The following is a 24,104-nucleotide window of genomic DNA, read 5'->3' as shown; positions in this document are numbered from 1 at the left end:
AAAGGTGTTCAAGCACAATATCCTATTTCCTTGATAGTGTCTTCAGTACCAGTGTTTCTAGCATAAAGATGGAAAGAAAGACTGATTTTGGTAATTTAGTGGTTAGGGTACTCACCCATAAGTTGTGTTTCTCTTATATCAAATCACTGGACCAAATACTGAAAGGTCTTTGAGAGCAGAAACACTGGGTTGAAAGGGAGCACCTTAACTACCAGGGCACATGCCCTCCCTTGTGAGCTTGAATATCTTTCTGCACAGTGGTGCTGCCATAAAGTAGTTTATCAAGAAACTCTCTAAGACTCAAGTTGGAGTCTTAGAAAGTTGGCATTCTTTAATACCAGCATTGCATGCATGGGGGATCGTCTCCTCCTATCATGAATGCTTTGCACAAAGAAGTCTTCAGTTTATATGTGTTCAGAGGTCTTCCTGGAGGTAAATACATATTCTAAATTAAGACTTGTGGAGCTCTCCTTATTGACACAAAGCCTCAAGAACCTCCCTTATCTATTCAATGCAAAGACACAGACCCTTCCCACTATCTAAACAAACTGCAAGGTTTTCCATTTAGGATCTTAGCAAGCTGCAACTTGGATAAGTAGCACAAATTGAGGTGGAGCAGGGGAGGTTTTTTTCCTCTGGTTTACCTGAACCTATGATTTGTATGAATTCGGGAAGCAAAAAGCACATATATGAATTCTTGTAAGCTAACAAAGCAAATGAAAAGTTTGCTTCTTCAGAAGTCATTCTAAACCAAGTAGAGGAGAGACAATCTTCACCTAAAGAATTTGACAGGCAACTAATGACAACAAAAAGAAAAAGAAAAAGAAAAAAGCCCTACTTTGATGTTAAAAAGATAAAGCATAAATGTATAAGCATAAAAGATAAAAGTATTGACCATCACAAAACAGCTTTGGGCTCTGAGTCCCAAGTAAAATCTTGAGAGATCAAGTTATAGAATTCAGCAGCACCTAAATTTACCCCCAGCATGCTCCAGGCAGCTGTTTGCTTTGAATTTACTCATTCACACATTGCATATACAGCCCATCCCCTGTTTACTCAGGCTTGTCATATAGCCTTATTCTGTCTTACAGGCTGGTTATGAATTGTAACACCAGTTCTTGTTTTCCTCCAAGGAATTAAAAAGAAAAGAAAAAGATAAACCACCAAATTCATGCTCATTGTCAGTAACACTATTAGGACACAGTAAAATTCTCATGCAGATATGAAAAAAGCCCCTTAAATCCCACATATTATTTTACTGACAGCAAGATCAGGACTTCTAGTTAAATACACAACTGCTTGTTGTTGTCTATACATCTGTAGATTTCTCTTTTCCAGTCTTATTCTCGAAATCAAACTTCACTTCTATTGAATATTTTTGGTTTCTAGACCAAATCTATCATAACAGTGCAAAATAATTTTGCTGATCAGTCATACTGTTTACTTGTAGAAACAGTTAAGTCCAATATTTAAAAGAATAATTATGATGGATATGTACCTCATGAGGTGTGATACTTCAAACTTTTTATTTAACATGACTCATTAAAGTAATGCAGGATGATTGTGTATTAAATACTCAATTAATATTCTACTTGTGGTTGTCCCTATTATTTTCAATATTTTTTTTTGTACATGACAGCTAAGCCAACACATTTTGTGAGTTTGTTACTCTTCAAAATTAGTCTTTAAAGACAATGTTAGACATAGGTTAATATTAAATTGATTAAATACACAATCCAGTCCATTTTTTTGGTTTGCCAGAAGGCATTTTTGAACAAACTAACTAGTTACTAACTAACAGGTATGATAACAAAGCCTTTACTCAGTTCAGACACTAATAGAATTGCATGTCCTATTTCTACTTTTATAAACAATATGAGAACATAGTATTTATACTCAGACAGAATAACCGTAGAGCATACCCGTTAAAATGAAAACAACTAAGCATAGACCTGGTATGCCTTTTGTATTCCACAGACTTTGTAAAGAATATTGGATGCTTTAAGTAAAGGAAATCGTATACTTACATCCAATAATAAAATGGATTCTGACTAGTGGTAAAATTATTGTTAAGATGTGGATAATTTTACTAATAGCAAGTAGCTACTTCTAATATATCCCTTTTAAACATTAATAAGTCTATGGGAACTGCTGAGTCATGGCCTGAACTTCTGATTGATCACCTGAGGCCAGCAATGAGTCAGCCACAGGAGCACAGGTGAAGGCAATTCAGCTGTGCTGCTGGAAGGGGTGGAGACTGGCTCCACCCCTCCTAGACCCATTTAAGAGCTGGCTACGGGGGGAAGGGTCTTTTTTGGAGATCTACTCTGCTGGAGTATTGTAAGCAAGCCCAGGATACGGGTAAGCTTTCTTTCTGATTTCTTTTTGTTATCATAGTCTGTTTTGCTTAACTCTCTTGTTTATTTTGGAATTATGACATCTTAATATTCGTTAATTGTACAATGTTAACTTCAGTGTATTTCTCAAAGACTAAGTAAGTTATCTGATTTTTCAGGGCCTTTTAATCATATCAAATCAAGTCTGTTGGGATCCACATCGGATTCAAATCTCAACAAGTACAGCACAATCAACAGAATTCCTCAACTCACTCTGAACTTTTCAGATATCAAAAATGAAAAAAAATCTTCATCTTCTCCTTCTTCGGAGAAAGCAATTATTGCACCTAAGGTAAAAGATCGAACGCACAATGTAACAGAGAAGGTTACCCAGGTAAGGCACTACTCATTATCTGAGTTAATTTTCAGTTTTACAAAGTTGATTACAGGTGTTTTAGGTCTCTCTACCTTTTTCACAAATAGTTTGGATTTCCTTGGAAGGTTTGACTTACTTTATCTGTAATTTATTTTCTTAAGGTAGTTTACGGTATTTGATGATTCTGCTTAAAATCTGCTAAAAAGATATTATGCTCTGAATAGAATAAACGATTCAAAGGTTTTAGCTATCTAGTTTTCAATTGGGAAAAGATGTGCTAAGTATCAGGTGTCCCAAGGAAGTCTATTAATTTCTGTGATTCATGCTAGCAAAAATTATTGGTTTCATTCTTCTTTCTTAATTTTGTGGGTCATTGATTAGTGTAAGACGCAATATGATAACAAATTTTGTCTGTGCTACTGATGTGCGTATCATAGTTTTGTCTTGTAATTTCTGCACCTGGTCTTTATTTTTTAATAATACTGTAATATAATAATATAATAATATATATTTAATATATATAATATAACAAAACAATAAATATTATGTATTTTAAATATTATACAATATATAATAAAAACATATATTATATACAGTATAATATAATAATGCTTTTTCCTGTGGGCAGCTTTTCCATATGAGTACATCAAAAAGGCTGACAAAATGAGAGCAGATACCTTATGTCATCCTTGGGAATGAGGCACACAACCAAATATGAAAACAATTCAAGATAATGTTGTTTTGATGAACATTTAATTTAGCAAGATAGGTTTGTGCTGATGCATATCAATAGATAAGTTTAAAGTCTAGCATACTGAATTGTGCCATTTCTACACCTGCTTCTTGTGCAGAAGGTTAGAATTCATGATCACAATACACAACTGGGAAGATTTTACATTTCTAAGTCAGTGTTTCTTGAGCAGGGATATCTCAGTGTGCTAGCTCACCCATGCAAAGAAAGGGATTGCATATGATCCTGATAGGAAATGTGAGATGGATGAGGAGTTCTTTTCTGCCTTTTTGTCCTTGTCTGTTAGTGAGGATAAGGGCCAGTATACAGTTTTTTTTTGTGTGCAAACAACATGAATACTGTTTACACATATATGTACACTGTGCATTTTACAGGTATGTTTATTAAGGAAACTGCAGTATGAAACCACAGTCTCAAATGATCTCATTAAAGTATAATATTCACATAAATACATTATGTAGTGACTGGCTGTCCTGGACCTACAGAAACAAACTCTGTGGAATCTAGTGTTCAGTTGTTAGTTTGTGCAAAGATCTTCACAGTAAAGCAGTATGCTATTCACCATTTTATGAATTTTTCAATCTGTTAGCTTTCTGAGGTACGGAGAAAAACATACATGTACTACTGTTCATTTCCAGATAGTAGTTTGCAGGAGTAAACTTTTATTCTTTAGGCAAACAAAGGAGCCAATAGTTATATCAGTATATTTGTTTATTAATTAAATTAAAATATTACAATTATATTTAGTGTCTATTAGGTACAGACTTCCTTGGAAAACCTAATTCAACTTTGCTTTATGGAGTCAAATTCCAGAGGTTTATATTGCATGAATATCACAGTTACTGATGTCATCTGATATGCCCAATGGGTAGAACATTCTGGGGATATAACAGAAGATCTGGGACAGTTCTGTGTGAGCTAGGCTTCAAATTTCATCACTTGTTAATAAGCTGTTAGGACATAGGCAAAAAATATAAGGGATGGATATTTGATTGAATACCTGAATTTCAACCAAATCTTTAGAGCTTGATCATAAGTGATTTTAAGCGAATTGTTGAAGACCATAGAGGGACTTCCAGCTCTTGATTCACTACATGGCTGAAATATTATCTTCCAAAATTTCTTGTTGCTACATCTGTGAAAGATAGTTTTGCCTTATACATTTTAAGGAACATTTCTACAGATCACTTTGCTAGAATCTAGAAGAAGGAAGTAATAAACTCCAGAACAGTAGGTAGCAAAGAGCTAGAGGAGAAAATAAATGATGAGAATGAGCATATTTCTTCAGCCTAAGAGACATACAGCACTCTCTGAAGGTAACAGTCTTCAGCTAAACTAAGACTCAATTTTACATTTGTGTTGTATGAAGATCAGCAAGGACAGTGGCCTCGGTGGTGATGGGATGGTGGCTGGACTAGATGATCTTAAAGATCTTTTCCAACCTTAATGATTCTATGACAGGCTACCAGCATGGAAGGTCCTTTAAAAAATGGTGAGATGCAACATTCTTTATCCAGAAGTCTCCGTAAGCACAGGGTCATCCCTTGAGAATCCATCCACTCACAGACTGAAGAAGGTTAGAGGTGCTTTATATTAGAATACAGGTAGAAATTCCATCTGAAAAATTCTACCTAAAATATCTTTCAACTTACTACTAACCTGCCTTCCCCAAGCCAGACTGCATATTCTCTACATTGCTTCTATGCCTGATAGTTTCTTCTACTCCCTGTGACAGATACAAAAATGAATGTATTGTACACCCTCCTAGAGAAACAGACGCTCTATCAGTTTTATCTTGAGATCAGTTAGTGCCTAAAATGTAATTGGATTTTTATCTTTCATATATTTTGTCTGTGATAGCCAACGTGAACCAACAACCATTGTACTTTCTCCATTGATTAGTTGTGAAAGATTTAATCTCTTCCAGATCCATTTTGATATGTTTTTAATTATTCATTGCAGTTATACATAAAAATCTCTTCAAAGATAATATGGCAAAAAGTCAAATTACATTACAAAGACTAATTTTTAAAAGTTATGTAAGCATGAGTCAAGCTTTATTGGTTATTTCAAAATTCTGACTGGATGATTCCTGCCATACTGCCAAGTTTATATCTAATAGTGAAACTGTTATTGGGAAAAGAAAATTATTCTCAAGTTTATTCTCAAAACAATGTCATATTGTTAAGTTTATATTATAAAACTTCCAGGAACACTGATAAGTACATTTAAAATTAAATTTGATTTCCACTATGTATCATGTTGGCGCAGTCATCTGATGTGTAAATCTGTGAAGCAGCATCAGAAATCCACAGGGGACATTGTGACCAATTGAATCTATAGGTCAGTATTGGGGGGGGACGGGGGGGAGGAAGGAAAAAAAAAAAGCAAATGACTGTAAAATGGCTATGCTAAGTTAAAAGGTCAACTTTAATCAGAGCAGGGAGATTTTAAAATAGTCTTCCAATAGAAGTTACAGCAGGAATTCCAACTATCTTTAGACAGAGCTTGAGAAATGTAGTAAAGGAATAGATAACATGATGTGCTATTCTGTGATTGCAGAACTGAGTGACATGGAACTGCATGTCTAGTCGCATATGCCACCATTCCATGTTGTTTTTCACCTTCTTTCCTCAGCTGTGCAGGGAAATTCATTCTTGCTGCTGTAACCTGACATTTTTACTACTGTGATTTCTTTCACTGTCTACAATTAAAATACAAACATGCACTCTGGTACCACATTGATGTATCACTGAGCCTCATGGTTGTATCACTGTGCTCTGGATTCTCTGTAAAGTCTCAGTAATAGCAAACCAAGTCTCAGTATCTTACGATTCAAAAATGAGTTCCCTTTCCGGAGACAACTGGAATTATTTATTTCAATAAGTATTGGAATGTATTATTTCAATCATATTCACAATTTAGAGAAGGTATTTAAGTAGAAAAGGTAGCTAAGAAGGAGCAGATAGCACGCAGCTGCTTGCACAAGAAACAGTAATTGTGATCATTCTGTTTAGAGGGATGGATACATTTTGAGAAAGCATTTAAGGAGGAGACATGGTTTAGCAAGTGAGATTTTATTGTAATAAATTAGGACCAGAAAAAAAAATTTAGAAAAGACTTTCAAAAGGAACTGAAGCTGTGGGATAGTGGTTGATCTTGAGTTAAAAATAGATGGAGAAAATGAGATTTCATTGTAGAATTGCTTAATAAATAAATAAAATTCTCCATATCATACATTTTAAGTAATGTAATAAGTAAATCTAATTGAAAAGAGCTAGGTTGTAAATTCTATTGTCAAGACCCTTCAAATTTTGTTTTACTACTTATGAGGAGTATTCAGGACATTATGTAGACATTAAGACTGAGGCACCATATAGCTAGCAGTAACATTTCTGTCACATACTTCACTGCAAGCCATATAGTAACTGCAATTTTAATCTCTTCATAATGTCTAGAATGTCCTTTGGTTTAGCTGACTAAAACTCCCTGTGTAATGCATAGAACCATCATTTCTGCATAACATTGACTTATATGAATAGCTCAGCAATAGCTTCCACATAGCCATTATTGAATAATTGGCTTTATGTCTCAGTGTAGATATCTGTCACTAAAATTAGTTACATTTCCCTTCCACTTTACTGAAATTTTTTTTCGATGTTTCACATTAGAATTTCCGGAAATGCTAAGCTAGGTTATCTTCTAGAACTTACTTTTTTTTTCATGACTCACTTCTTGATGGTCTGTTCAGGCAGGCAATCCAATTTCTGAACTTTTTTGCACTGACAGGTTTAGATGGGGTCCTGACAGTGATTGCTAGAAAGAGACAAGTCTTCCCAGAGGCACAGAAAATAGACTTTTATTGAAGAAATCAGTGGGGCAAAAAAAAAAAAATTGACATCTATGTCTTAACATTTTTGATGAGTTTGTAAAGGGGACTCTTGCCTCTAAATTATAGCATGTAGGGAACCAACAGTAAGCAATTTTAGCTTCTTTTTTAAACTTTAAGCCCTATTACCCATTCAGTTCATGCTGATATGTGGCTCCAAAGTTGAGAAATCTGTTGTGAATGGACTGAGTTCTTCAAGCATATGTTGAGAAATCAAGTCTGTATCCATAATTCTCAGAAGAAAGAATTCCTGAATATCCACATACCAACAGTGGCAACAAGCAATTTACAGTTAAAAACCATGTAAATTACAGATCCTTTAATTGTGTTATTTAAGCAAGACTGTTTTGTGGGCCCTGATCATTAATGCTAAGACAGACTATTGGTACCCAGAAGTTAAGCAGTCTGTTCTAGTTGAAAGTGTACCAATATATATCTATTTTTTTATGATTTGACACAATAATTGAGTTATAGGAAAGTAGAGCCATAATCTTCAAATTTTTGTAGATACCATTTTTCAAAACCATCCTCCCACCTGAAATACATCCTAATTTTTTACATGGTTGATCAAGTGATTTGTACCTTAATTAGATACACAGTTGACTGTAAGACTGTTCTGATTTGCAGACATGCTGGACGCTCACAGTTTTTCTCAAAGTGGAGCTCTCAGTATATGGTGGATCACACAAGAAGAGATGGACCTTATAGTTTTAGAATAAATTGTCATTTAGAAGGCACAGCTGAAAAAAAAATCAGAATGTTACTGTGATGACAAAATCAACATACCCCAGTGTGGTGTAGTAATTCATATCTATCAAAGATGTCACCAAACTTCAAGAATAAACTCTTTTGTATTAGAACAAGAAGTTATACATAGTGCATAGAAACAGAAAATAAAGCCCTCGTTTTGATCAATTTTAGAAAAAATTAGAAAACAGTTTACACAATTTAGAAAACTAGAAAACATTTTTATTGAAGCAACTGCTATTGAATTAAGTAAAAAATGGCCAAGCTAATTACAGATTTACAGCAATTGTGAATGATAATACATTCTTTGAAGGTGATTGTTTCCACTAAAGCCCCATGTATTACCTGAATAGGCTAAGACATAAAAACCAATAGTGTTTTGAGAAGATTTCACAACATATCGTGGAAATGGAGCAGTCAGAAAGCCCAGCTGCTTTGAAGTATGTAACCTGGAATCATCCTTAATTAGTCCTAGTCATTCCCCTAAGATCTACCCTTCTGAGAAAGGGAATGCCTGATTTTGCTGTCAAGAAAAGGTATTCAGTATCTTTATGAATTAATAATTTCAAGTAATCAGTATTTTGTATGAGCTCTTTGTTGTTTGGCCTTGAGCCAAATACTAGGAGATCTGTTCTGTGATGCTAATGTGGAATGGGTTATATGTTTTTTGTTGTTATAAATAGTGATTTTTTTTTTTTCAAGATCAATATTCTTCTTTTTGATGCTTGTATATGAGAGAAAATAGGTACAGGTTTTCAGACTGTACTGTAGTTGATTCTGAATAGAATGAGTGTGTGGAGGTATGTAAGAACTAAGTAAATAAGACTGAAAAACAAGATGTAGACAGAATTTTGGCAAACCTCATTTCTCCAGAACAGAGAAACATTCCATGATGTATTGACCTTGGAAATTTTTAAACTTGGCAACTTAATCCATGAAAACCAAGAGTTTTGGCACCCATTATGAACTGCAAGAAGTCAGGCCTCTGCTTATCCTCTGACAAGACCCAATGAGATCCAGCAAAGTGGCAGAGTCCTCTGATCCACCTGGCATGAATTGCCTGAAATATGCTTTTAAGTATGCAGTTACTGCTGCTATAAAACAGCTATGAAACAAGTCAGTCTTTTACATAACCTTAGAACTGTACAAAAATGTAGTGTGGAAGAGACCTCTAGAGGCCATCCAAACCAGCCTCCTACATGAAACAGAAATAACTTCAATTAGGCCAGAGTTAAGTGGTTACTATACTGACTCAACTCAGGAAACACTTTCTATGTTTAGGTTGAATAAGCATATATTTTCCCAGAGAAAATCACCGAGTGATAGACAGCAATAGCAACTGATGTGTGGAAAGAGGGAGGAAAGAAGGCAGAAAACTGTGGATTTCATGGACCAGAAAAAGCTGGCATTTTACAAGGAACACTGCTTGTGTAGCTAACATTTAGAGGCGGTCCTGAGTTGTATTTCCAGATAATTTTGCCCGTTAAAAAAAATCTTAGACTGTTAAAAAAAATTCTTAGAAATAACCTTGAGCACTGGGATCTCAGACTCAGGACTCTGAGTGCTCTAACCTTAAACAGCCTTGGGTTCTCAACTCTTTTCTGGTGCCAGACACCTTACAAATGCAGCTAACAATTTAATATCATTTTTTTTTTTTGCTAGCGACATATTTCCCTTGTAGTGTAATACTGGTTCAAAGACAAACTGAAATATTGGTAGATAATTTGAAAGATAACATTCAAGGAAACAGTTATGTTCCTACGCATGACTGACAAAAGAAACTGATGAATAAACTGAACATTCTGGCAATTAGCAGATAGGTGATGGTAAATCTGGTGATAATTACAGGGCAGTTATCTTCTGCTGAAACCATGTGATCTTAAGCATATAAGGGAAAAACAGTAGAAAGGGTGTTTTTCTTTTGTGTCCAGTATGAGAGAAGAATATGGATTGGTTGGTGTTCACGTGTTGAAATCTGTGGAATACAGTTTCTGTTTAGGGTTTGTTAGTGCTTGGAGTTTTTATCTTTAGATTAGAAAAAGTAAGAAAAAATAAATACTATTCAGCCCAATCAGCACAATGTGTGTGATGAATTCTCAATGACCTCAAAATAAATAAGGTCATGCTTCTCACAGAATCACAGAATTGTAGGGGTTGGAAGGGACCTCCTGAGATCATCGAGTCCAACCCCCCTGCCAAAGCAGGTTCCCTACACCAGGTAGCACAGGTAGGCATCCAGGCAGGTCTTGAACATCTCCAGAGAAGATCTCATCTGTAATCAGTCATATGCTAAAACTTAGATAATGCTTTCGGCTTGTCACTGGTAACAGAACCAATAGAGAAAGTGGATACCTATAACAGTTCAGAAATAATGCTTTTTTAAAAAAGTGAGGAACACTCTTTAAATTATCTTTAAATATTAATAAAGTCAGAGCGAAGGAAAAATCTGCAACCATGTGTATAAATAAGAAAAATGAAGGTCATAGGGTTCTGAATTTTTTATTTATGAAAGTGTGCTGATTAAGTAGTGTGCTAATCAGTGTGATCATATGCAGTTGTAATGCATTTACTGAGCTTTATGAATGATATAGGTGATGCTAAGAAATGAAATTAGTGAAGATTTTACTCACTAATATAAAATATATCTAGAGATATAAATCTCTAGATGACTTCTACTAAAAGTGCCTTAATCAGGCCATCTACACTTTGTGTGGAACTGTACTGTACTAAAAAATACAAATCTAAGTGAAGCTGATTTTATGAATGTCTAGTTAATATTCATAGTGTTTAGAAAACATGCAGTTTTTTCTTCACAATACCAGCATAGACTTGAATTAGAGTTGTCTTTCTCTGAAAAGCTAAATAAATCCTTCACTGAAACACATGGTAAAATTCTCTTTAAGGTGATTTGTGTATTTTCAAGTATAAACTTTTATTCAAAAAAATGTATATTTTACACTAATGCAGTGTCTTTTCAAATATCAAAATTAAAGTAACAACTTTTTATTTAATAACTTGGAAACTGGCATGAACAGGTATATACATCTCCACGCATAGCCTGTTTGGAATACTTCTAATAGTAAATGGAAAACACAGCTTTTCACAGCTTTGCATTTTCTAAGTATCCATCTTCTTTGAATATATTCCCCTTTTTAAATCAATTCTATTACTTATGAAGAAACCTACTTTCCTTTGAAACAAAAGAGCTACTGCATGTCACAGTCTTACATTTGTACCATTTTGTTCTGTTCAGAAAAGTTTAGTTTTATTGGGTTTGTAGGTGGGATAACAATGAAAGATTATAACTGAAGGAAATACCTTTTGCTGCAGCTTAGTCTCTAATGATGTTAGTTGCTGGGCTTGGAATTGAGCAAGAAATCAGTGCCTGGGGCTCATGGTCATCTTGTAGAACTTGCTAGAGGCCAGCTAACTTGTTTTGACAAATTTTGTTAGAATAACATGCTGACTGCAGCTTCCTTCCAGATTTTCAAGCAAAGCTTAAAATATAAGTCACATAAAGGGTGATTATTTTCAGATAAGATATGCTTTTTTCTTTCTTTTTTATGTGTATAGTACTGAGCAAGCTAAGGAAACTGAAAAAGTGAGTGATCCATTCTGCAGTTTAAACACTGTGGTAAATTTGACAATGCATCTGGAAAACAAAAAATATTGGGATCAGTCAATCTTACAGCCAGGCTTCAAGACATTTTTTTTATTCCGGTTTATACTTTAAACTATGCATGTGATAACCTACAGTACCAAAAAGATTCCAGTATGTCCTTGGTTAAATCTTACGCTCTCCCAAACATGGGCTTAATTTAGCATTATGTAAATGGGGTAGTTCTAGTTACTTTTGAATCTCTGGTGTCATCCTAACACAATAGTTTTGTTAGAGCAGCAGAATGTATCCTCCTCCTAGTGTGTCATTCCATATTTCTTAAAACCAAAACACATTTTTAGATTGGAAAAGCAAAAAAAAAAAAAAAAGTCTAACTTAACATCCAGCTACTGGTGGAGGAAAGGCATGTTTATCTGAGAGGTTCTTCATGGCTTTTTTCCTGTGACTGCTCTGCCACTTTCACTGTATAAACAGTATGAATTAAATGGATTGCTCTAGAAATTGGGATTGTTCTTTTATGGGTTGGTTTTGCAACCAAGATATGATTTGTATGGTCACATTCTATTTCTCATGGCCAACTACATTTTGGTAGGGAATTTCTTGACAAAATTTGGTATAATGTACTAAAAAACTAGAAATGTTGTGAAAATTGAGACTTAGGCAGAATGGTAAGACAAAATATCTTCTTAAAATGAGTGATGCTGGCATTTGTTCATTCATCATAAATACCAGAGAGTCATGAGGGAGAAAGACTGAATTTCTGAATGAAGCTTTTCCCAAGCCACCAGTTCAGTTTCAGTTGAGGTCAACTTTTTAACCTTTTAACTTTTTAAACAGTAGAAGATCTAATTACTAAATGTGAATTTTCTAGAAACTGAAGTTTGCTTATTTTTTGATTGTGGACCAAATAATTTAGCATAAAAATGAAGATTAAATTTAAATATGCATCTAAGAATAGAGACCTTTTCTCCCTTTATACCCTGATCCTAAATGTTATGTTAACCAATACTGGGATCACAGAACAAAAGTAGAGCTTGTACCTGCTTCATCTTTATTACATGCACTTCAGATATTCTCTTACAGCATTTGTCTTCTTTTTTAACTGAATTGAAATGTTTGGCAACCATATAAAGGTACATTTTTTTTTCTGAAATATATTGAGAGACGATAAAGCACAGGCACAAAATCTGCTTTGTTTCAATGTCATACCATGAGCTAACAGGAGAAAATATATTTTAGGTGTCTAAAAATCACAGTAATAATTTAAGCCTTTTTAAAATATATGACCCCTAATGTTGTCTTGTTCAGACATATAAATGCTTGTTCACAACTTGCTGGATATTTTGCCAAAAGAGCAATGAATAGCTCACAAACTCTTTAGCATTTTGAAGTGGTGTATTTTCTATCTTCTGTAATAATACTACTTCACCTCTTGGAGAATTCATGAAGAGCCTTACACAACTTTTAATACATATTCAGGCATCAATGTTTGTAAAAAATAGCTGCCAGTAACTCCTTTTGTAATCTGCAAATCACAATTATTTAAGTATCAGTAAAGCATACTCAAAATCTATATATTTCTGTGTTGCACTGATGATGCACTACCCACCCGGTAATTGAATACTGAGTGGCAGGAAGAGCCTCTGAAGTTTAATATCTTAAAGCCATTTCTTAATTTTTCATGGAAAATAATGGATAGAAAATGAACTATAAAAATACTTCCTCTCTTTTAATATCTATATTTATGAGAAAATGATAAGTTAAAGGTAGTGAGTTTTCTAAATTATTATATATGTTCAAGTTCAGTGAAGTAGTTTTCTTTGTCAGCAACATCTACAAGTATATTAATTCCATCAAACGCTCAGTACTCCCAAGATGTCCCAGTTCTCTCAAATTTCCAGTAGGATTTGAAAGTACTTATCAGGAAGAATGCTACCTTGTCAAATAGAGACTAACTGGAACACATTTTTAGGGGAATCTTTTGTGAATCTTTAAGAGTCAGAACAGTTTGGAGATTCTCTTCACATAATAGTCAACTTACTTGATAATGACATGGCCTCTCTCTTTGTGTTGCATGGCTGTATCAGCTGATATCTCAGACCTGCAATTATGTTCTAGGGATGTCAGTCTTTGTGGATACCAGTACATCTCTATAAAATAAGCACTAGTGAGGACCTGGCAGTTTTCCAGTACAGGTGCTGTAATCGCAAGGCACCAATCCAGTTGCTGTACACAGCTAAGTCATGTCAGTAGTGGATACATACATTGCATGGATGTGGGCTTCAGGCATGGGATCAGATCTTAAATTTGATCTGTTTTATCACGTATTTTAGATGACATGCCATAAAATATTATTTAAAAATCTAAACACCATGCTCATAAGTATAATGAAATAGATTTTAATGACAGTCTTATGTAAAAAATGTGAAAAGCAGAGGAGAAAGCTGTATAGAGAGATCATTTCATACTTCTAAAAACTGTAAAATACAATTTTTGGATACACAAAGATGTTGTGAAAGCTTTTCTGTAGCTCCTGCGCATTGGTATGTATCAACCCCCCTTTATAATTATGCATCCTAATCTATATATTTGTTTCATTCTTCAAAAACATCTTAAAAATCTTCCAAATTTAGCTCAAATGCAAGTGGTTATTGCAATGTCATTGACATTGAACCTTTGAATCATTGGTGAAGAACCATGTAAAACCGTTTTGGCATTCTGTTACTTGTTCAGTGTTGTTTCCTGAAAGCATTCTTAGCAAGGATTGGAAAAGCACTTCCTGCTTGGAGGAACTCATCTATTGAAATATGTATATTTTGAAGTAGGCTTCCATTTGATAAGGCTTGCAGCTACAGCTGCATATGTTGCAAACATAAAAGTGCTGGAAAAATTAGAGGAATTAGAGAACCAGAAGGCAGGTGCAGGCAGCAAATTCCTATGTAGGCAGAAAATATTCACCTACACTTGTAATTGGAAATGTTATAAATATGTAACTGAACTAAACTACCTAAGGCAGACAGAACAATTTAATTGGTGAAAATTGAATGGTGAAAGCGACAGTATTACACTTGCAGGTGCTCAAGAGCTGTCTATGATGATGTCAGTTGCTATTCTTTTTTAATTTTCCAAAATCAAAATAGCAATCTTATGGTAATTAGAATTATAATTCAGTTAAAATTTTTCCTTTTCTTAAATTTTAACAATAATAAGCAGTATTAAATTTCAACTTCTCTGAAATTGCTTGGAATTTATTATGAAAATTTCTAACACCAGATCAGATAGATTCCAAGGACCATCAAAACTTACCCATTTTTACTTCTTTCCTATTATCTCATTGTCTCTGAAACTGCAAATCCAGCCACATATTGATTTACTGAATATCCAAAAAACTTTTCAGAAAAAGTCTGCCTTTTGTTAACTCAAATGGCTTAATTTAGTAGCATTTAAAAACAATCTGACTTCTGAAACAAAATATCTCAAAACTTAAATAAGCTTTGAGTTTTTTCAGACATTAATTTGGCATTTCAATGCCTACCGAAAATTACGCTTACTTTTGCAGAATGTGTGGGCGTAGTCTAAAAACAAAACAAAACTGTTGTGCTATTTCTAATGGCAAAAAAAAAAAACCTACCAACATTGAGTCCATTGTTTAAATTAGGAAGATTTATTACCTCTTGTAACTGAAGTTCTCAAATGGGAATCATAGGGTAAGCAAGGACAACCCGTATTTTCACAGTGAACCAGATATTGCTTAACAAAAGCTTAACTTTAAAAATATGAGGCCATTAAACATTCTATGATAATACCTCACAGGTATGCTTCAAACTGTCTCATAGAGAATGGTAAATATCAACATTATATCCTAAGTACCATGCTATAAGATTTTAAAACATTTGAAAGAGACAAGTTCACTTAAATTTAAGTTCCATTAAAATAGGAAGAAAATTAACATTTCCCATTATCAGTGTTTCTTGATTAAGATGTTCTTTAATAGATATCCTTGAAGAATATACTAAAATGTCTTTTAATACGGATGTGGGAAAGTAGAATATAAAGCTGGATTTCACTTCAAATGAAAAGCTCTTCAAATTTCTTTCAGTAATGGCATAATCTTATTAGTTGTTCATGTCAGCATCAAGGGAGACAATCATTCAGAAAACTGAAATATGAAAGACTGTAACAATCTTGTGGGGAATTAGATGATGCCTGTCATCAGCAAGCACATGTTGATTTAATTTCCCTTTACTCAATAATGCTTGTGTAACATTTATTTTTAGGTCTTCTTAGATTCAAAGATCTCTTCATGATGTCCAATTTGTAGAAATCTCATGATAATATTATGAATAGGGAAGAAAAGAGTAAAAATGTCCTTGCTAGTTGTAGCTTAGTAGCTTCAGTAGAACTGTTACACAAGAGAACTGAGATCCAGCTGAGGTTACATTAAAAGAAGAGAGTTCCACAAACCTGATAAAATATCCAATGCATAATCATATCCTCTTCTAGAGCTGAAATAATACTGCTTTATTTTTTGAACTGTAATGTCATTCAAATTTAAGGTTCATGGTCATGATAAAAGTGTTTTTTTAATTGGGGCTTTATTGGCTTTGTTTGTATATGCTCCATTATTTTTTCTTATTTCTTTGTTTTGTTTTCCAATTTTCTGGAAAATGAGTTCGTGTAAAGTGTGCTCATATAAACATGAGCTCAAAGCTATATGTTAAAGGAAGGGGATTGTACTTAAGGTTGGAGTTTTTGGATTACAGTGGTAACATTCATTCTGAACTGCATCAGAGAGCAAACAGGAAGAGTAGCTTTACTTGAACTTAGGAGATGCTACTAAATTTTATAGTCACAAACCGCTAAAATATTGTTTAATCCGAACAGATTTCCATTTTCTGTGAAATTACTTATAGGACATTGAGATTTATTTGATCAAATAACCTGTAGGAGCCTTCTATAATAATAAGAAAAATATTAATTTTCTTATGATACCTCTTTATTTGTTCTTTAAGAAAGAGTGTTTAATATTCCATTACTGCAGTTATCTCGTTACACTCAGATAGTGAGTGTGTTATTTTGGCTTTCTATTTCAACCTTGAATTGCTGTGTTTGGATTAGAAGATCTGAAAAGTCCCAAATTTTTCTTAGTTCTTTCCCTTATTTTTAAGTAGCAAAGATAGTGCAAATAATAGAATTATTTTGGTTCTATTATCAGGTTTTTTACATTTTTGTGTAAATGTTACATGTTGGCTATACCAAGATATAAGATATTTTATATCTTTAATATGCTTCCTACAGTGGAGAATTTTGAAGTGTCTTCAGTTTTTTTGTAGAATAATAATATTAAAATCTCAGCATACTTGAACTTAACATTTGATAGATTTGCTACAGATTCCCTGATTTAAAGATGCAGGAACATTGTCCATTCTTTGGTCAGAGCTGTATGCCTCACAATGGACTGAGTTCAGTGAGTTATTGGCAAAATACATATATATTTTCATTTTATATTGTGTTTCCTAGAAATAAACTATTTTAACATTTTATTTCATATCAGCGTGGACTGATACTATCTTCCATAGTTTCATGAATGGTATTTTATCAGAGGGATAAATATTAAACATATTAAAGTTTTCAAGTAATGTAGGACTATGAAGTTTGTTAAAATAAGAGGTGCTACATAAGATATAACCTTGTTAGTGAAATTTCACTTTATCTGTGGCAAAAGTAACAGTAACATAACAGTATCTAGTACTGAATAGATCTATATAATGTTAAATATGTAAATTTAACAGTTCATTTCAGACATAATTTGTCCCTAGACATAGGAAATTATCTTTCTGAAAAGCTAATATATTAAGCTTTGTGCTCATCAACCTTCCACATATATCTCTGTATACCTCTATTTTATAACTTCAATTTTCTTGTATTTTTGTTCCCCTGTGTATCTTTTATTTTGTTACCTGGAAACATTGCCCCCTCTGATCATATTTTCCAGATGTGTATTAGCTCTGTGATGAGAGGTTTTACCTAGTCTGCAGATGTGCTCTATATTGCTTGTGCAAGTGTACTGCAATCATGTCTCTGCTGTCAGTTTGGAAATGCACAGCACAAAAATACTGTGATTTCTTAACGAAAGTGCTAAAGGTCCAATGCTTTCTGAATAAAATTCATATAGCTTCTGGCCTATGCTGTCAAATTATGCCCACAGATTTCAGTTTGTCTTGAAAGCATCAGGCATCCTTCCTGGTTTCCACATTCATGGTCTTTATGTAGTGCTACAGTTGTTTGAAAAGTCGTATGATAACACTTCATTATGCTTCCTCACAGGTGATGCTTTGATACCTAGGAAACCTCACTGCATTTCTGCAGAATGGTTTGACAGAAGCATTTCTTTAACAATTTGTAATGGATTATTATTTATTACTTCTGTTATGATTTATTAAATCTGTATTATGTGCCTTTATTTAGTTTCTAGTTCTTTGGTTTTTACTGTCAGCATTTGCATTCTTTAAGTTCAGATTGAAAGTGTCTCAGAAGACAATTCTCTTCTGTGTGATACAGAGCAATGCTGGCTTCTCACTGTCTCTTGACACTGTGCTGTTTGCATAATACATAATAAAAACTGAATGTTTCATACAGAAAATAAAAATAAACTGAGCAATATCTCCATTGGGTTGTAATATCAAAGTTAAAAAGAGGGAAGAACAAATATTAGTGCAAATTAATATTAAAAATAAAAAGAATAAACTAAATCTAGAAGAATTATAAATCATTGCCACTACATAATAACTTCTGTAAACGATTTATGCTGATTATCTCTTTCAAGATGTTTTCAGTTTAGTAGATAAATATTCTCTCCACTGTCAGAAGTCAGAGAGGCTAAATGTCAACTTGCCTAACATCATTCAGAAAGTCAGTGGCAGAGACTAGACTATAATTTTCACATCATCTAATATTTTGCCTAATGTTTTACCTGCGTATTCTCTTTTATTAGGAAATTTAAAAGAGAAAAATCAAGAGTTTCCCTGAGAAGTGTGAAGTATTCTTGCTTCACATGATACTGCAGAGCCTGTAACAAGGCTTCCCTGCACAAAGCAGTTATTGACAGTGTGCTGTACTGCACATTGACCCATTTAGGCTCCTTGATACTTCATCAAGAATCACTATACAAAACAGGGTCTTTTGAACACGATGTAGTGCAAGATCAGTGTAGATTGGCCAACACCAGTATCCAGTGCTCGCAAGGATGTCACACAAAAGCAAAATGACAAATTCATCTCATGTTCAGTCAGAAAATGACAAGAAACCCGTAATGTCTTCTCTTTTTCGTATGTGTAACTGAGTTTTTTGTTTGAGAAAATCCCATCTTTTCTCTCAATCCGGTAAATAAGTCACTACATAATGAGTGTTTGTATTTACTTTCCATTGCATGTAAGTAAGCAATGTAGAAACAAAGTTCTACACCACATTATGAACATGAAATTCACAACCATCGTTTAGCCTCTTCTGTTGTGTCTAAGAAGAAACCATAATGGAAAAGTTGGATCAGTTTCTGTTGTGATCACTATTATATTTCTGTTCCCTCTTTTTGCCTGCTATTTTTTTAGTGTTCCATTTTTCTATTTACCTCAATCTAAACCAGTCTAGAAATATAACTTGAATGAGAATAGGAGCCAAGTTTCTGGAGAGTAAGTTCAATGTACATTATACAGTGCTTTGAAATGAAGCTAACTAGCTAGAATTTTCAAACTACAAGAGAAGTAAACTTTATTGCTCTTCTCTAGTTTGTTTCCTTCGTGATTTGAAAACCCAGCAGGACACATATCAATTTTATAACTAACTTGCTACATATAGGGTGGTGGTATGTAAAAGTATTAAAAGTATTAAGTCTGCTTATGAGATTAAGCAATACCTCCTTTTCAGGTAGGTGTCTGCCAGTGTGTTTAATGTGTAGAAAAAAGAAAAACAAAATACCGCTACATAAGTGCAAGTTCTAGTTACAAGATTAAAAAAAAAACAGTAATCTCTACCGTCACTTCAACATGGTACTTAATGGCTTCTTGAAGATACTGTATAATCTTTTGAATGGCTTAATCATTTCTTTGTTTACAGCTAAAATGAGAACAGTTGTTATTAACCCTGGCATTCTCACAACATTTTCAGGGTAGAACTTCACTGAATAAGTGCCACTGGGATTGCTAAGGATGGGATCTAAGGTTTATAAAACACTTGCTATTGGAAAGCTAAATAGAAAGAATGTGCTGACCCTTATAATTTTACAAGATTATGTTCAAGGAGCATGAAATTCCTCAATCTTGTGCAAATTGAAGTCTCTAATCCCAAGCTACTTACTGCTAAATAAAAGCAGAAAGTGTTGCTGACACTGCATTTCTCCTTTCAGTCATAATTTCATTTCAGCATTTTTATTCATTTTTGTTACTTTTGAAAGGTCTGATTTTTGTAAACATCATTTTCAATTAGCTGGGGGAGAAGAAATAAGTAGAAGTAACTGGTGAAAAATGGGCATATAATTTCTTGAATTATCACTTACTCAAATGCATAGTAACTGAAGGTTGTCACTGTCAAATGTTTGCTCATTGGTCTGTGTAAAATTAAGTGGTGATTTGAGTCCCATAGGATTAGGATAGTTCTTTCAGCACAGAAAGCAATAATTAGCATCATTGCTGACAGTCTGTGTAAGTAGGCCAAGCACTGAGTAGAGGAAAAACAAACAAACAAAAAAACAACAACCTCATAGCTTACCTTCTTATCCTTAAAGGTTTTATTTCTTCATGTCAGACTTCAGTCAGACTGGAGTAGTAGCCAAAGGAAATTAGTTTTATCTTGTGCCCACTCTGTGCTTGTTCTTTCCAACAAAGCAAGCATTTCAACTTCAGGAGCCAGTAAATCAAGCAATCTGTACAAACATAATTTCCAAATAAAATTGCAATCCAACTTAGAAAACAAATAACAACAGATAACAAATCTACACTTGCAAAGGGATGATAAAAAGCTTTAGACATTGATGATGAAAGTTGAAGTGAAGCAAAAGGCAATACTTCTGTGGAATACCTTTGTTACACTTCTAGCTGTGCTATAACTATTAGACTGAATAAGAACGTCCATGCATGAAAGTGGAGATAGCTCAAGGACGCTCATAGATCGTTAACTTCTATTTGTTTGCTAATAATTTTGTAATGAGTGTGGGCTCTTTTGGAGTGAATTTAAGCCAACAGTAATAGGCTTGCTTTGGGAGAAAACAATACACCACAGCAAGAAAAGTGTGTTACTGGCCGTGAACGTGGTCATGGTGAATAAAGGAATTTGATGGCATCTTTAATTATGCAGATTTTAGATTTTATGGCCCTGGTATAGCACTTAGTGGGTGATGCAGGGACCAAGAATCAGCCTACTGTGTAAAATTGTCAATTAATTTATTGGGTGTGGTGGATGTTATGAATTATTGACATGGTATATTTCTTGTTCTAGGTTCTGTCCTTAGGGGCTGATGTTCTACCGGAGTATAAACTCCAAACACCTCGCATCAACAAGTTTACTATATTGCACTATAGTCCTTTTAAAGCTGTCTGGGACTGGCTTATTTTGTTGCTGGTAATATACACCGCCATATTCACCCCTTATTCTGCTGCCTTCCTTCTGAATGATAGTGAGGAACGGAAGAGAAGAGAGTGCGGATATTCTTGCAGCCCACTGAATGTTGTAGACTTAATTGTGGATATTATGTTTATCATTGACATTCTAATCAACTTCAGAACAACATATGTAAACCAGAATGAAGAAGTGGTAAGTGACCCAGCAAAAATAGCAATTCACTACTTCAAAGGCTGGTTCCTAATTGACATGGTTGCTGCAATACCTTTTGACCTGCTGATTTTTGGCTCTGGCTCTGAAGAGGTAAGCTTTAGTAAATGAGAAATCTTAAATCTGAAGTTTTGACTTTACTACAATAATCTGTATATCCAAAAATATGTGTTTACTAATCATTTAGTAAGCTTTTTAGTAGTTCCTTCTTTTAAACTAAAGATAAAATTAAATCATTCTTAGTAAAGTAGTTCAGAATATTGTCTGCGTCAAGGAACGTTGTCCTGTCAATGTATTTCATTCACAGGAGAAAAAGTTGAATAATTCAACTAATGTTTTTCAATTAATCCATATTTGGTATTACTACTACAAATAATGAAATAAATATAATGTATGAAGGATTTGTTCTAATGCTTTTATTTTAGAATTTCTGTTCCTTTGATTTGGTTCTTGCTTTGTAAAAACTATCCATAAAGAATCTAAATGTTGTGTTGGTATTAACACAGTAAAATGAATGATCTCTATTCAAAATCTTTAGATCAGATGTCTAGTTTGTGTAAAACAGATCAGATGAAGTGTAAACTATGTGAAGTACTATGAAGTGTTATTTGATAACAATTTACAAAAACATCAGGTTGTTGTTTATTTTACCAAGAACATGGACTACCAAAAGAAGATTTGGGGTGAATCTTGCCAGATGACAGTCTAACAGACTGGCAGTCTGATATGGCTAATGACTTCATTCAATCTGTAGAATGAGTTAATAAAGTGCTCAATATATGCATCTGAAAATTGCCTAAAGGTGCACGTAAGGCATACGTTGTATTCTGGTAGCCTGACCTAATTCTGCCTTCTTCCAAAGTATTTTTGTTTAAGAAGATCTAAAGTTGTAACATATATTTTGATGAAAACTGAACTGACGGGAAGAGAGTTGTGTTTATTTCTTATTGTGATGTATAGAATACAGGGAAAAAAACAACAGCAAACCCAGCAAAATATGACTGTCTCTTTTCAAAGAGCAGACATCCATTTCTTAAAGAAACAGTTTTGCACATTACTGATATAAGGGAGAAAAATGTTTATTGAGCATGTATACATTTCATTAACTGAGGAAAGTTAAACCACTGAATTAATCAGCAATCTTATCATGAAATTTGATTGCATTCCTCTATGTCATGATATAAATAAGTCAAAAACTTTTTAATTTTTAAATTCATTTTTATTAAAACCATTTGAAACAATAAGTATTTTTATATCTGCCTCAGAAGTTTGAACTGAATTCTGAACATGCACTATCTATCCTCACAAGTGACATTTGAACCTACATATTTAAGAGTCAGTGCAAAACAACTAGTGCATACGTAGAAGTACATAGAGTCCTGTGAGATCTTTTAAGTCCTACAAAAAAATCAGAAGTGCAATGAATATTAGTTGTGCTTTTCTTCATTTTCTCAAAATTTATAAAATGAAAAAGTTTTCTTGTACTTCTGAATAAAATGATCTAATTCAGCAGACATGGAAATTGAATAATAACAGTCCAATCAATAGTGATATTCCTACTGATTTAAACATGAGCATACACATTCAAGGTAAAATTGCTCTCCAGAGTAATCTGGAGATACATAGTGTAATAGCATGCAGTGGAAGTAAATTTTGTTAAACGAATGCAGTAAGAGGAAAAAGTAATAAAAAAAAAAAACCAACAGAGAATGCATTAATAATTCTCTTACCAGAAGAGAACTGTTCTGTACATATGAGACTAAAATGCTCAGAGATTCAAGGGAAATTTTGTTTACCTTTTGCTTTTACTATGAGTGGTAGATCTCAGTCTTTCAGGATTTTTTTTTCTGCAGTTTTGATGACATGCACACATAAAAGACAAATATTTTGACAGTACTTGGGCCATATCAGTCCCTTGCAAGCACAGTTGTCTTCTTCTGATCACTAAGCACTCATCGCGGCCAAAAATAATGTTCAGTGAAGAGAAATGTGGAACAACATCAATTACAGTGGGGACAAATTCCAAAACTCAGTGAAGGAGTGCTCATTGGATTTCACCCTGAGCATCATTCTCTACACCTCCCTTGCTACAGAAATCTTTAGCCATACAGTGCTAAATGCTGAAGTTTAAATGGACAGTTTTTAACATAAGATAAAATCAAAAGTTAATAACAAATAAGTGCATTCCTGCAAATCAGTACATAAACATCAAAACATGGAATCTGGGATATAAATTATTGGACCATGTAATGAGTTTTTCCGTATTACAGTGGTAAGTAATAAGTAATTGAACAGTTATCAGGAAGAAGTTTGTTTACCTAACCAGTAATACAGACATTCATAATACAGACATTATGAACAGTTAATCATGCCATAATGAATTCTCTCTTCATGATATTGAACATGCCAGTCACTTTTGCTAAGCTGCTACGTACTATAGTTTTCCTTCTTATACTGCTAACTGTAACATTTCCACAGTAATCCCTTTTGAGAGTTTAGTGAGAGGAAGAAAATGTGAAACTGTTAGAATGAAGCCTTTTTCATTTAATAGATTTTTTTTCAGT

At 33.8% G+C, this 24,104-nt stretch overlaps 1 protein-coding gene across 1 annotated transcript in view; it reads left to right on the top strand.

Moving 5' to 3' along the window:
- KCNH7 (potassium voltage-gated channel subfamily H member 7) overlaps positions 1-24,104 on the top strand; it is a 70,204-nt gene that overhangs the window by 6,000 nt on the left and 40,100 nt on the right. The window contains exons 3-5 of the mRNA XM_042874403.1: positions 2,277-2,361; positions 2,516-2,730; positions 21,208-21,633. Of these exons, the coding sequence (XP_042730337.1) occupies positions 2,277-2,361; positions 2,516-2,730; positions 21,208-21,633 (726 nt within the window). The remainder of the gene's footprint in view (positions 1-2,276; positions 2,362-2,515; positions 2,731-21,207; positions 21,634-24,104) is intronic.

The sequence above is a fragment of the Lagopus leucura genome, unplaced genomic scaffold, assembly GCF_019238085.1.
Source record: "Lagopus leucura isolate 7727_CA_CO unplaced genomic scaffold, USGS_WTPT01 Super-Scaffold_100012, whole genome shotgun sequence".
Lineage (NCBI taxonomy): Eukaryota > Metazoa > Chordata > Aves > Galliformes > Phasianidae > Lagopus > Lagopus leucura.
This window is presented reverse-complemented; position numbering and strand designations above follow the sequence as displayed.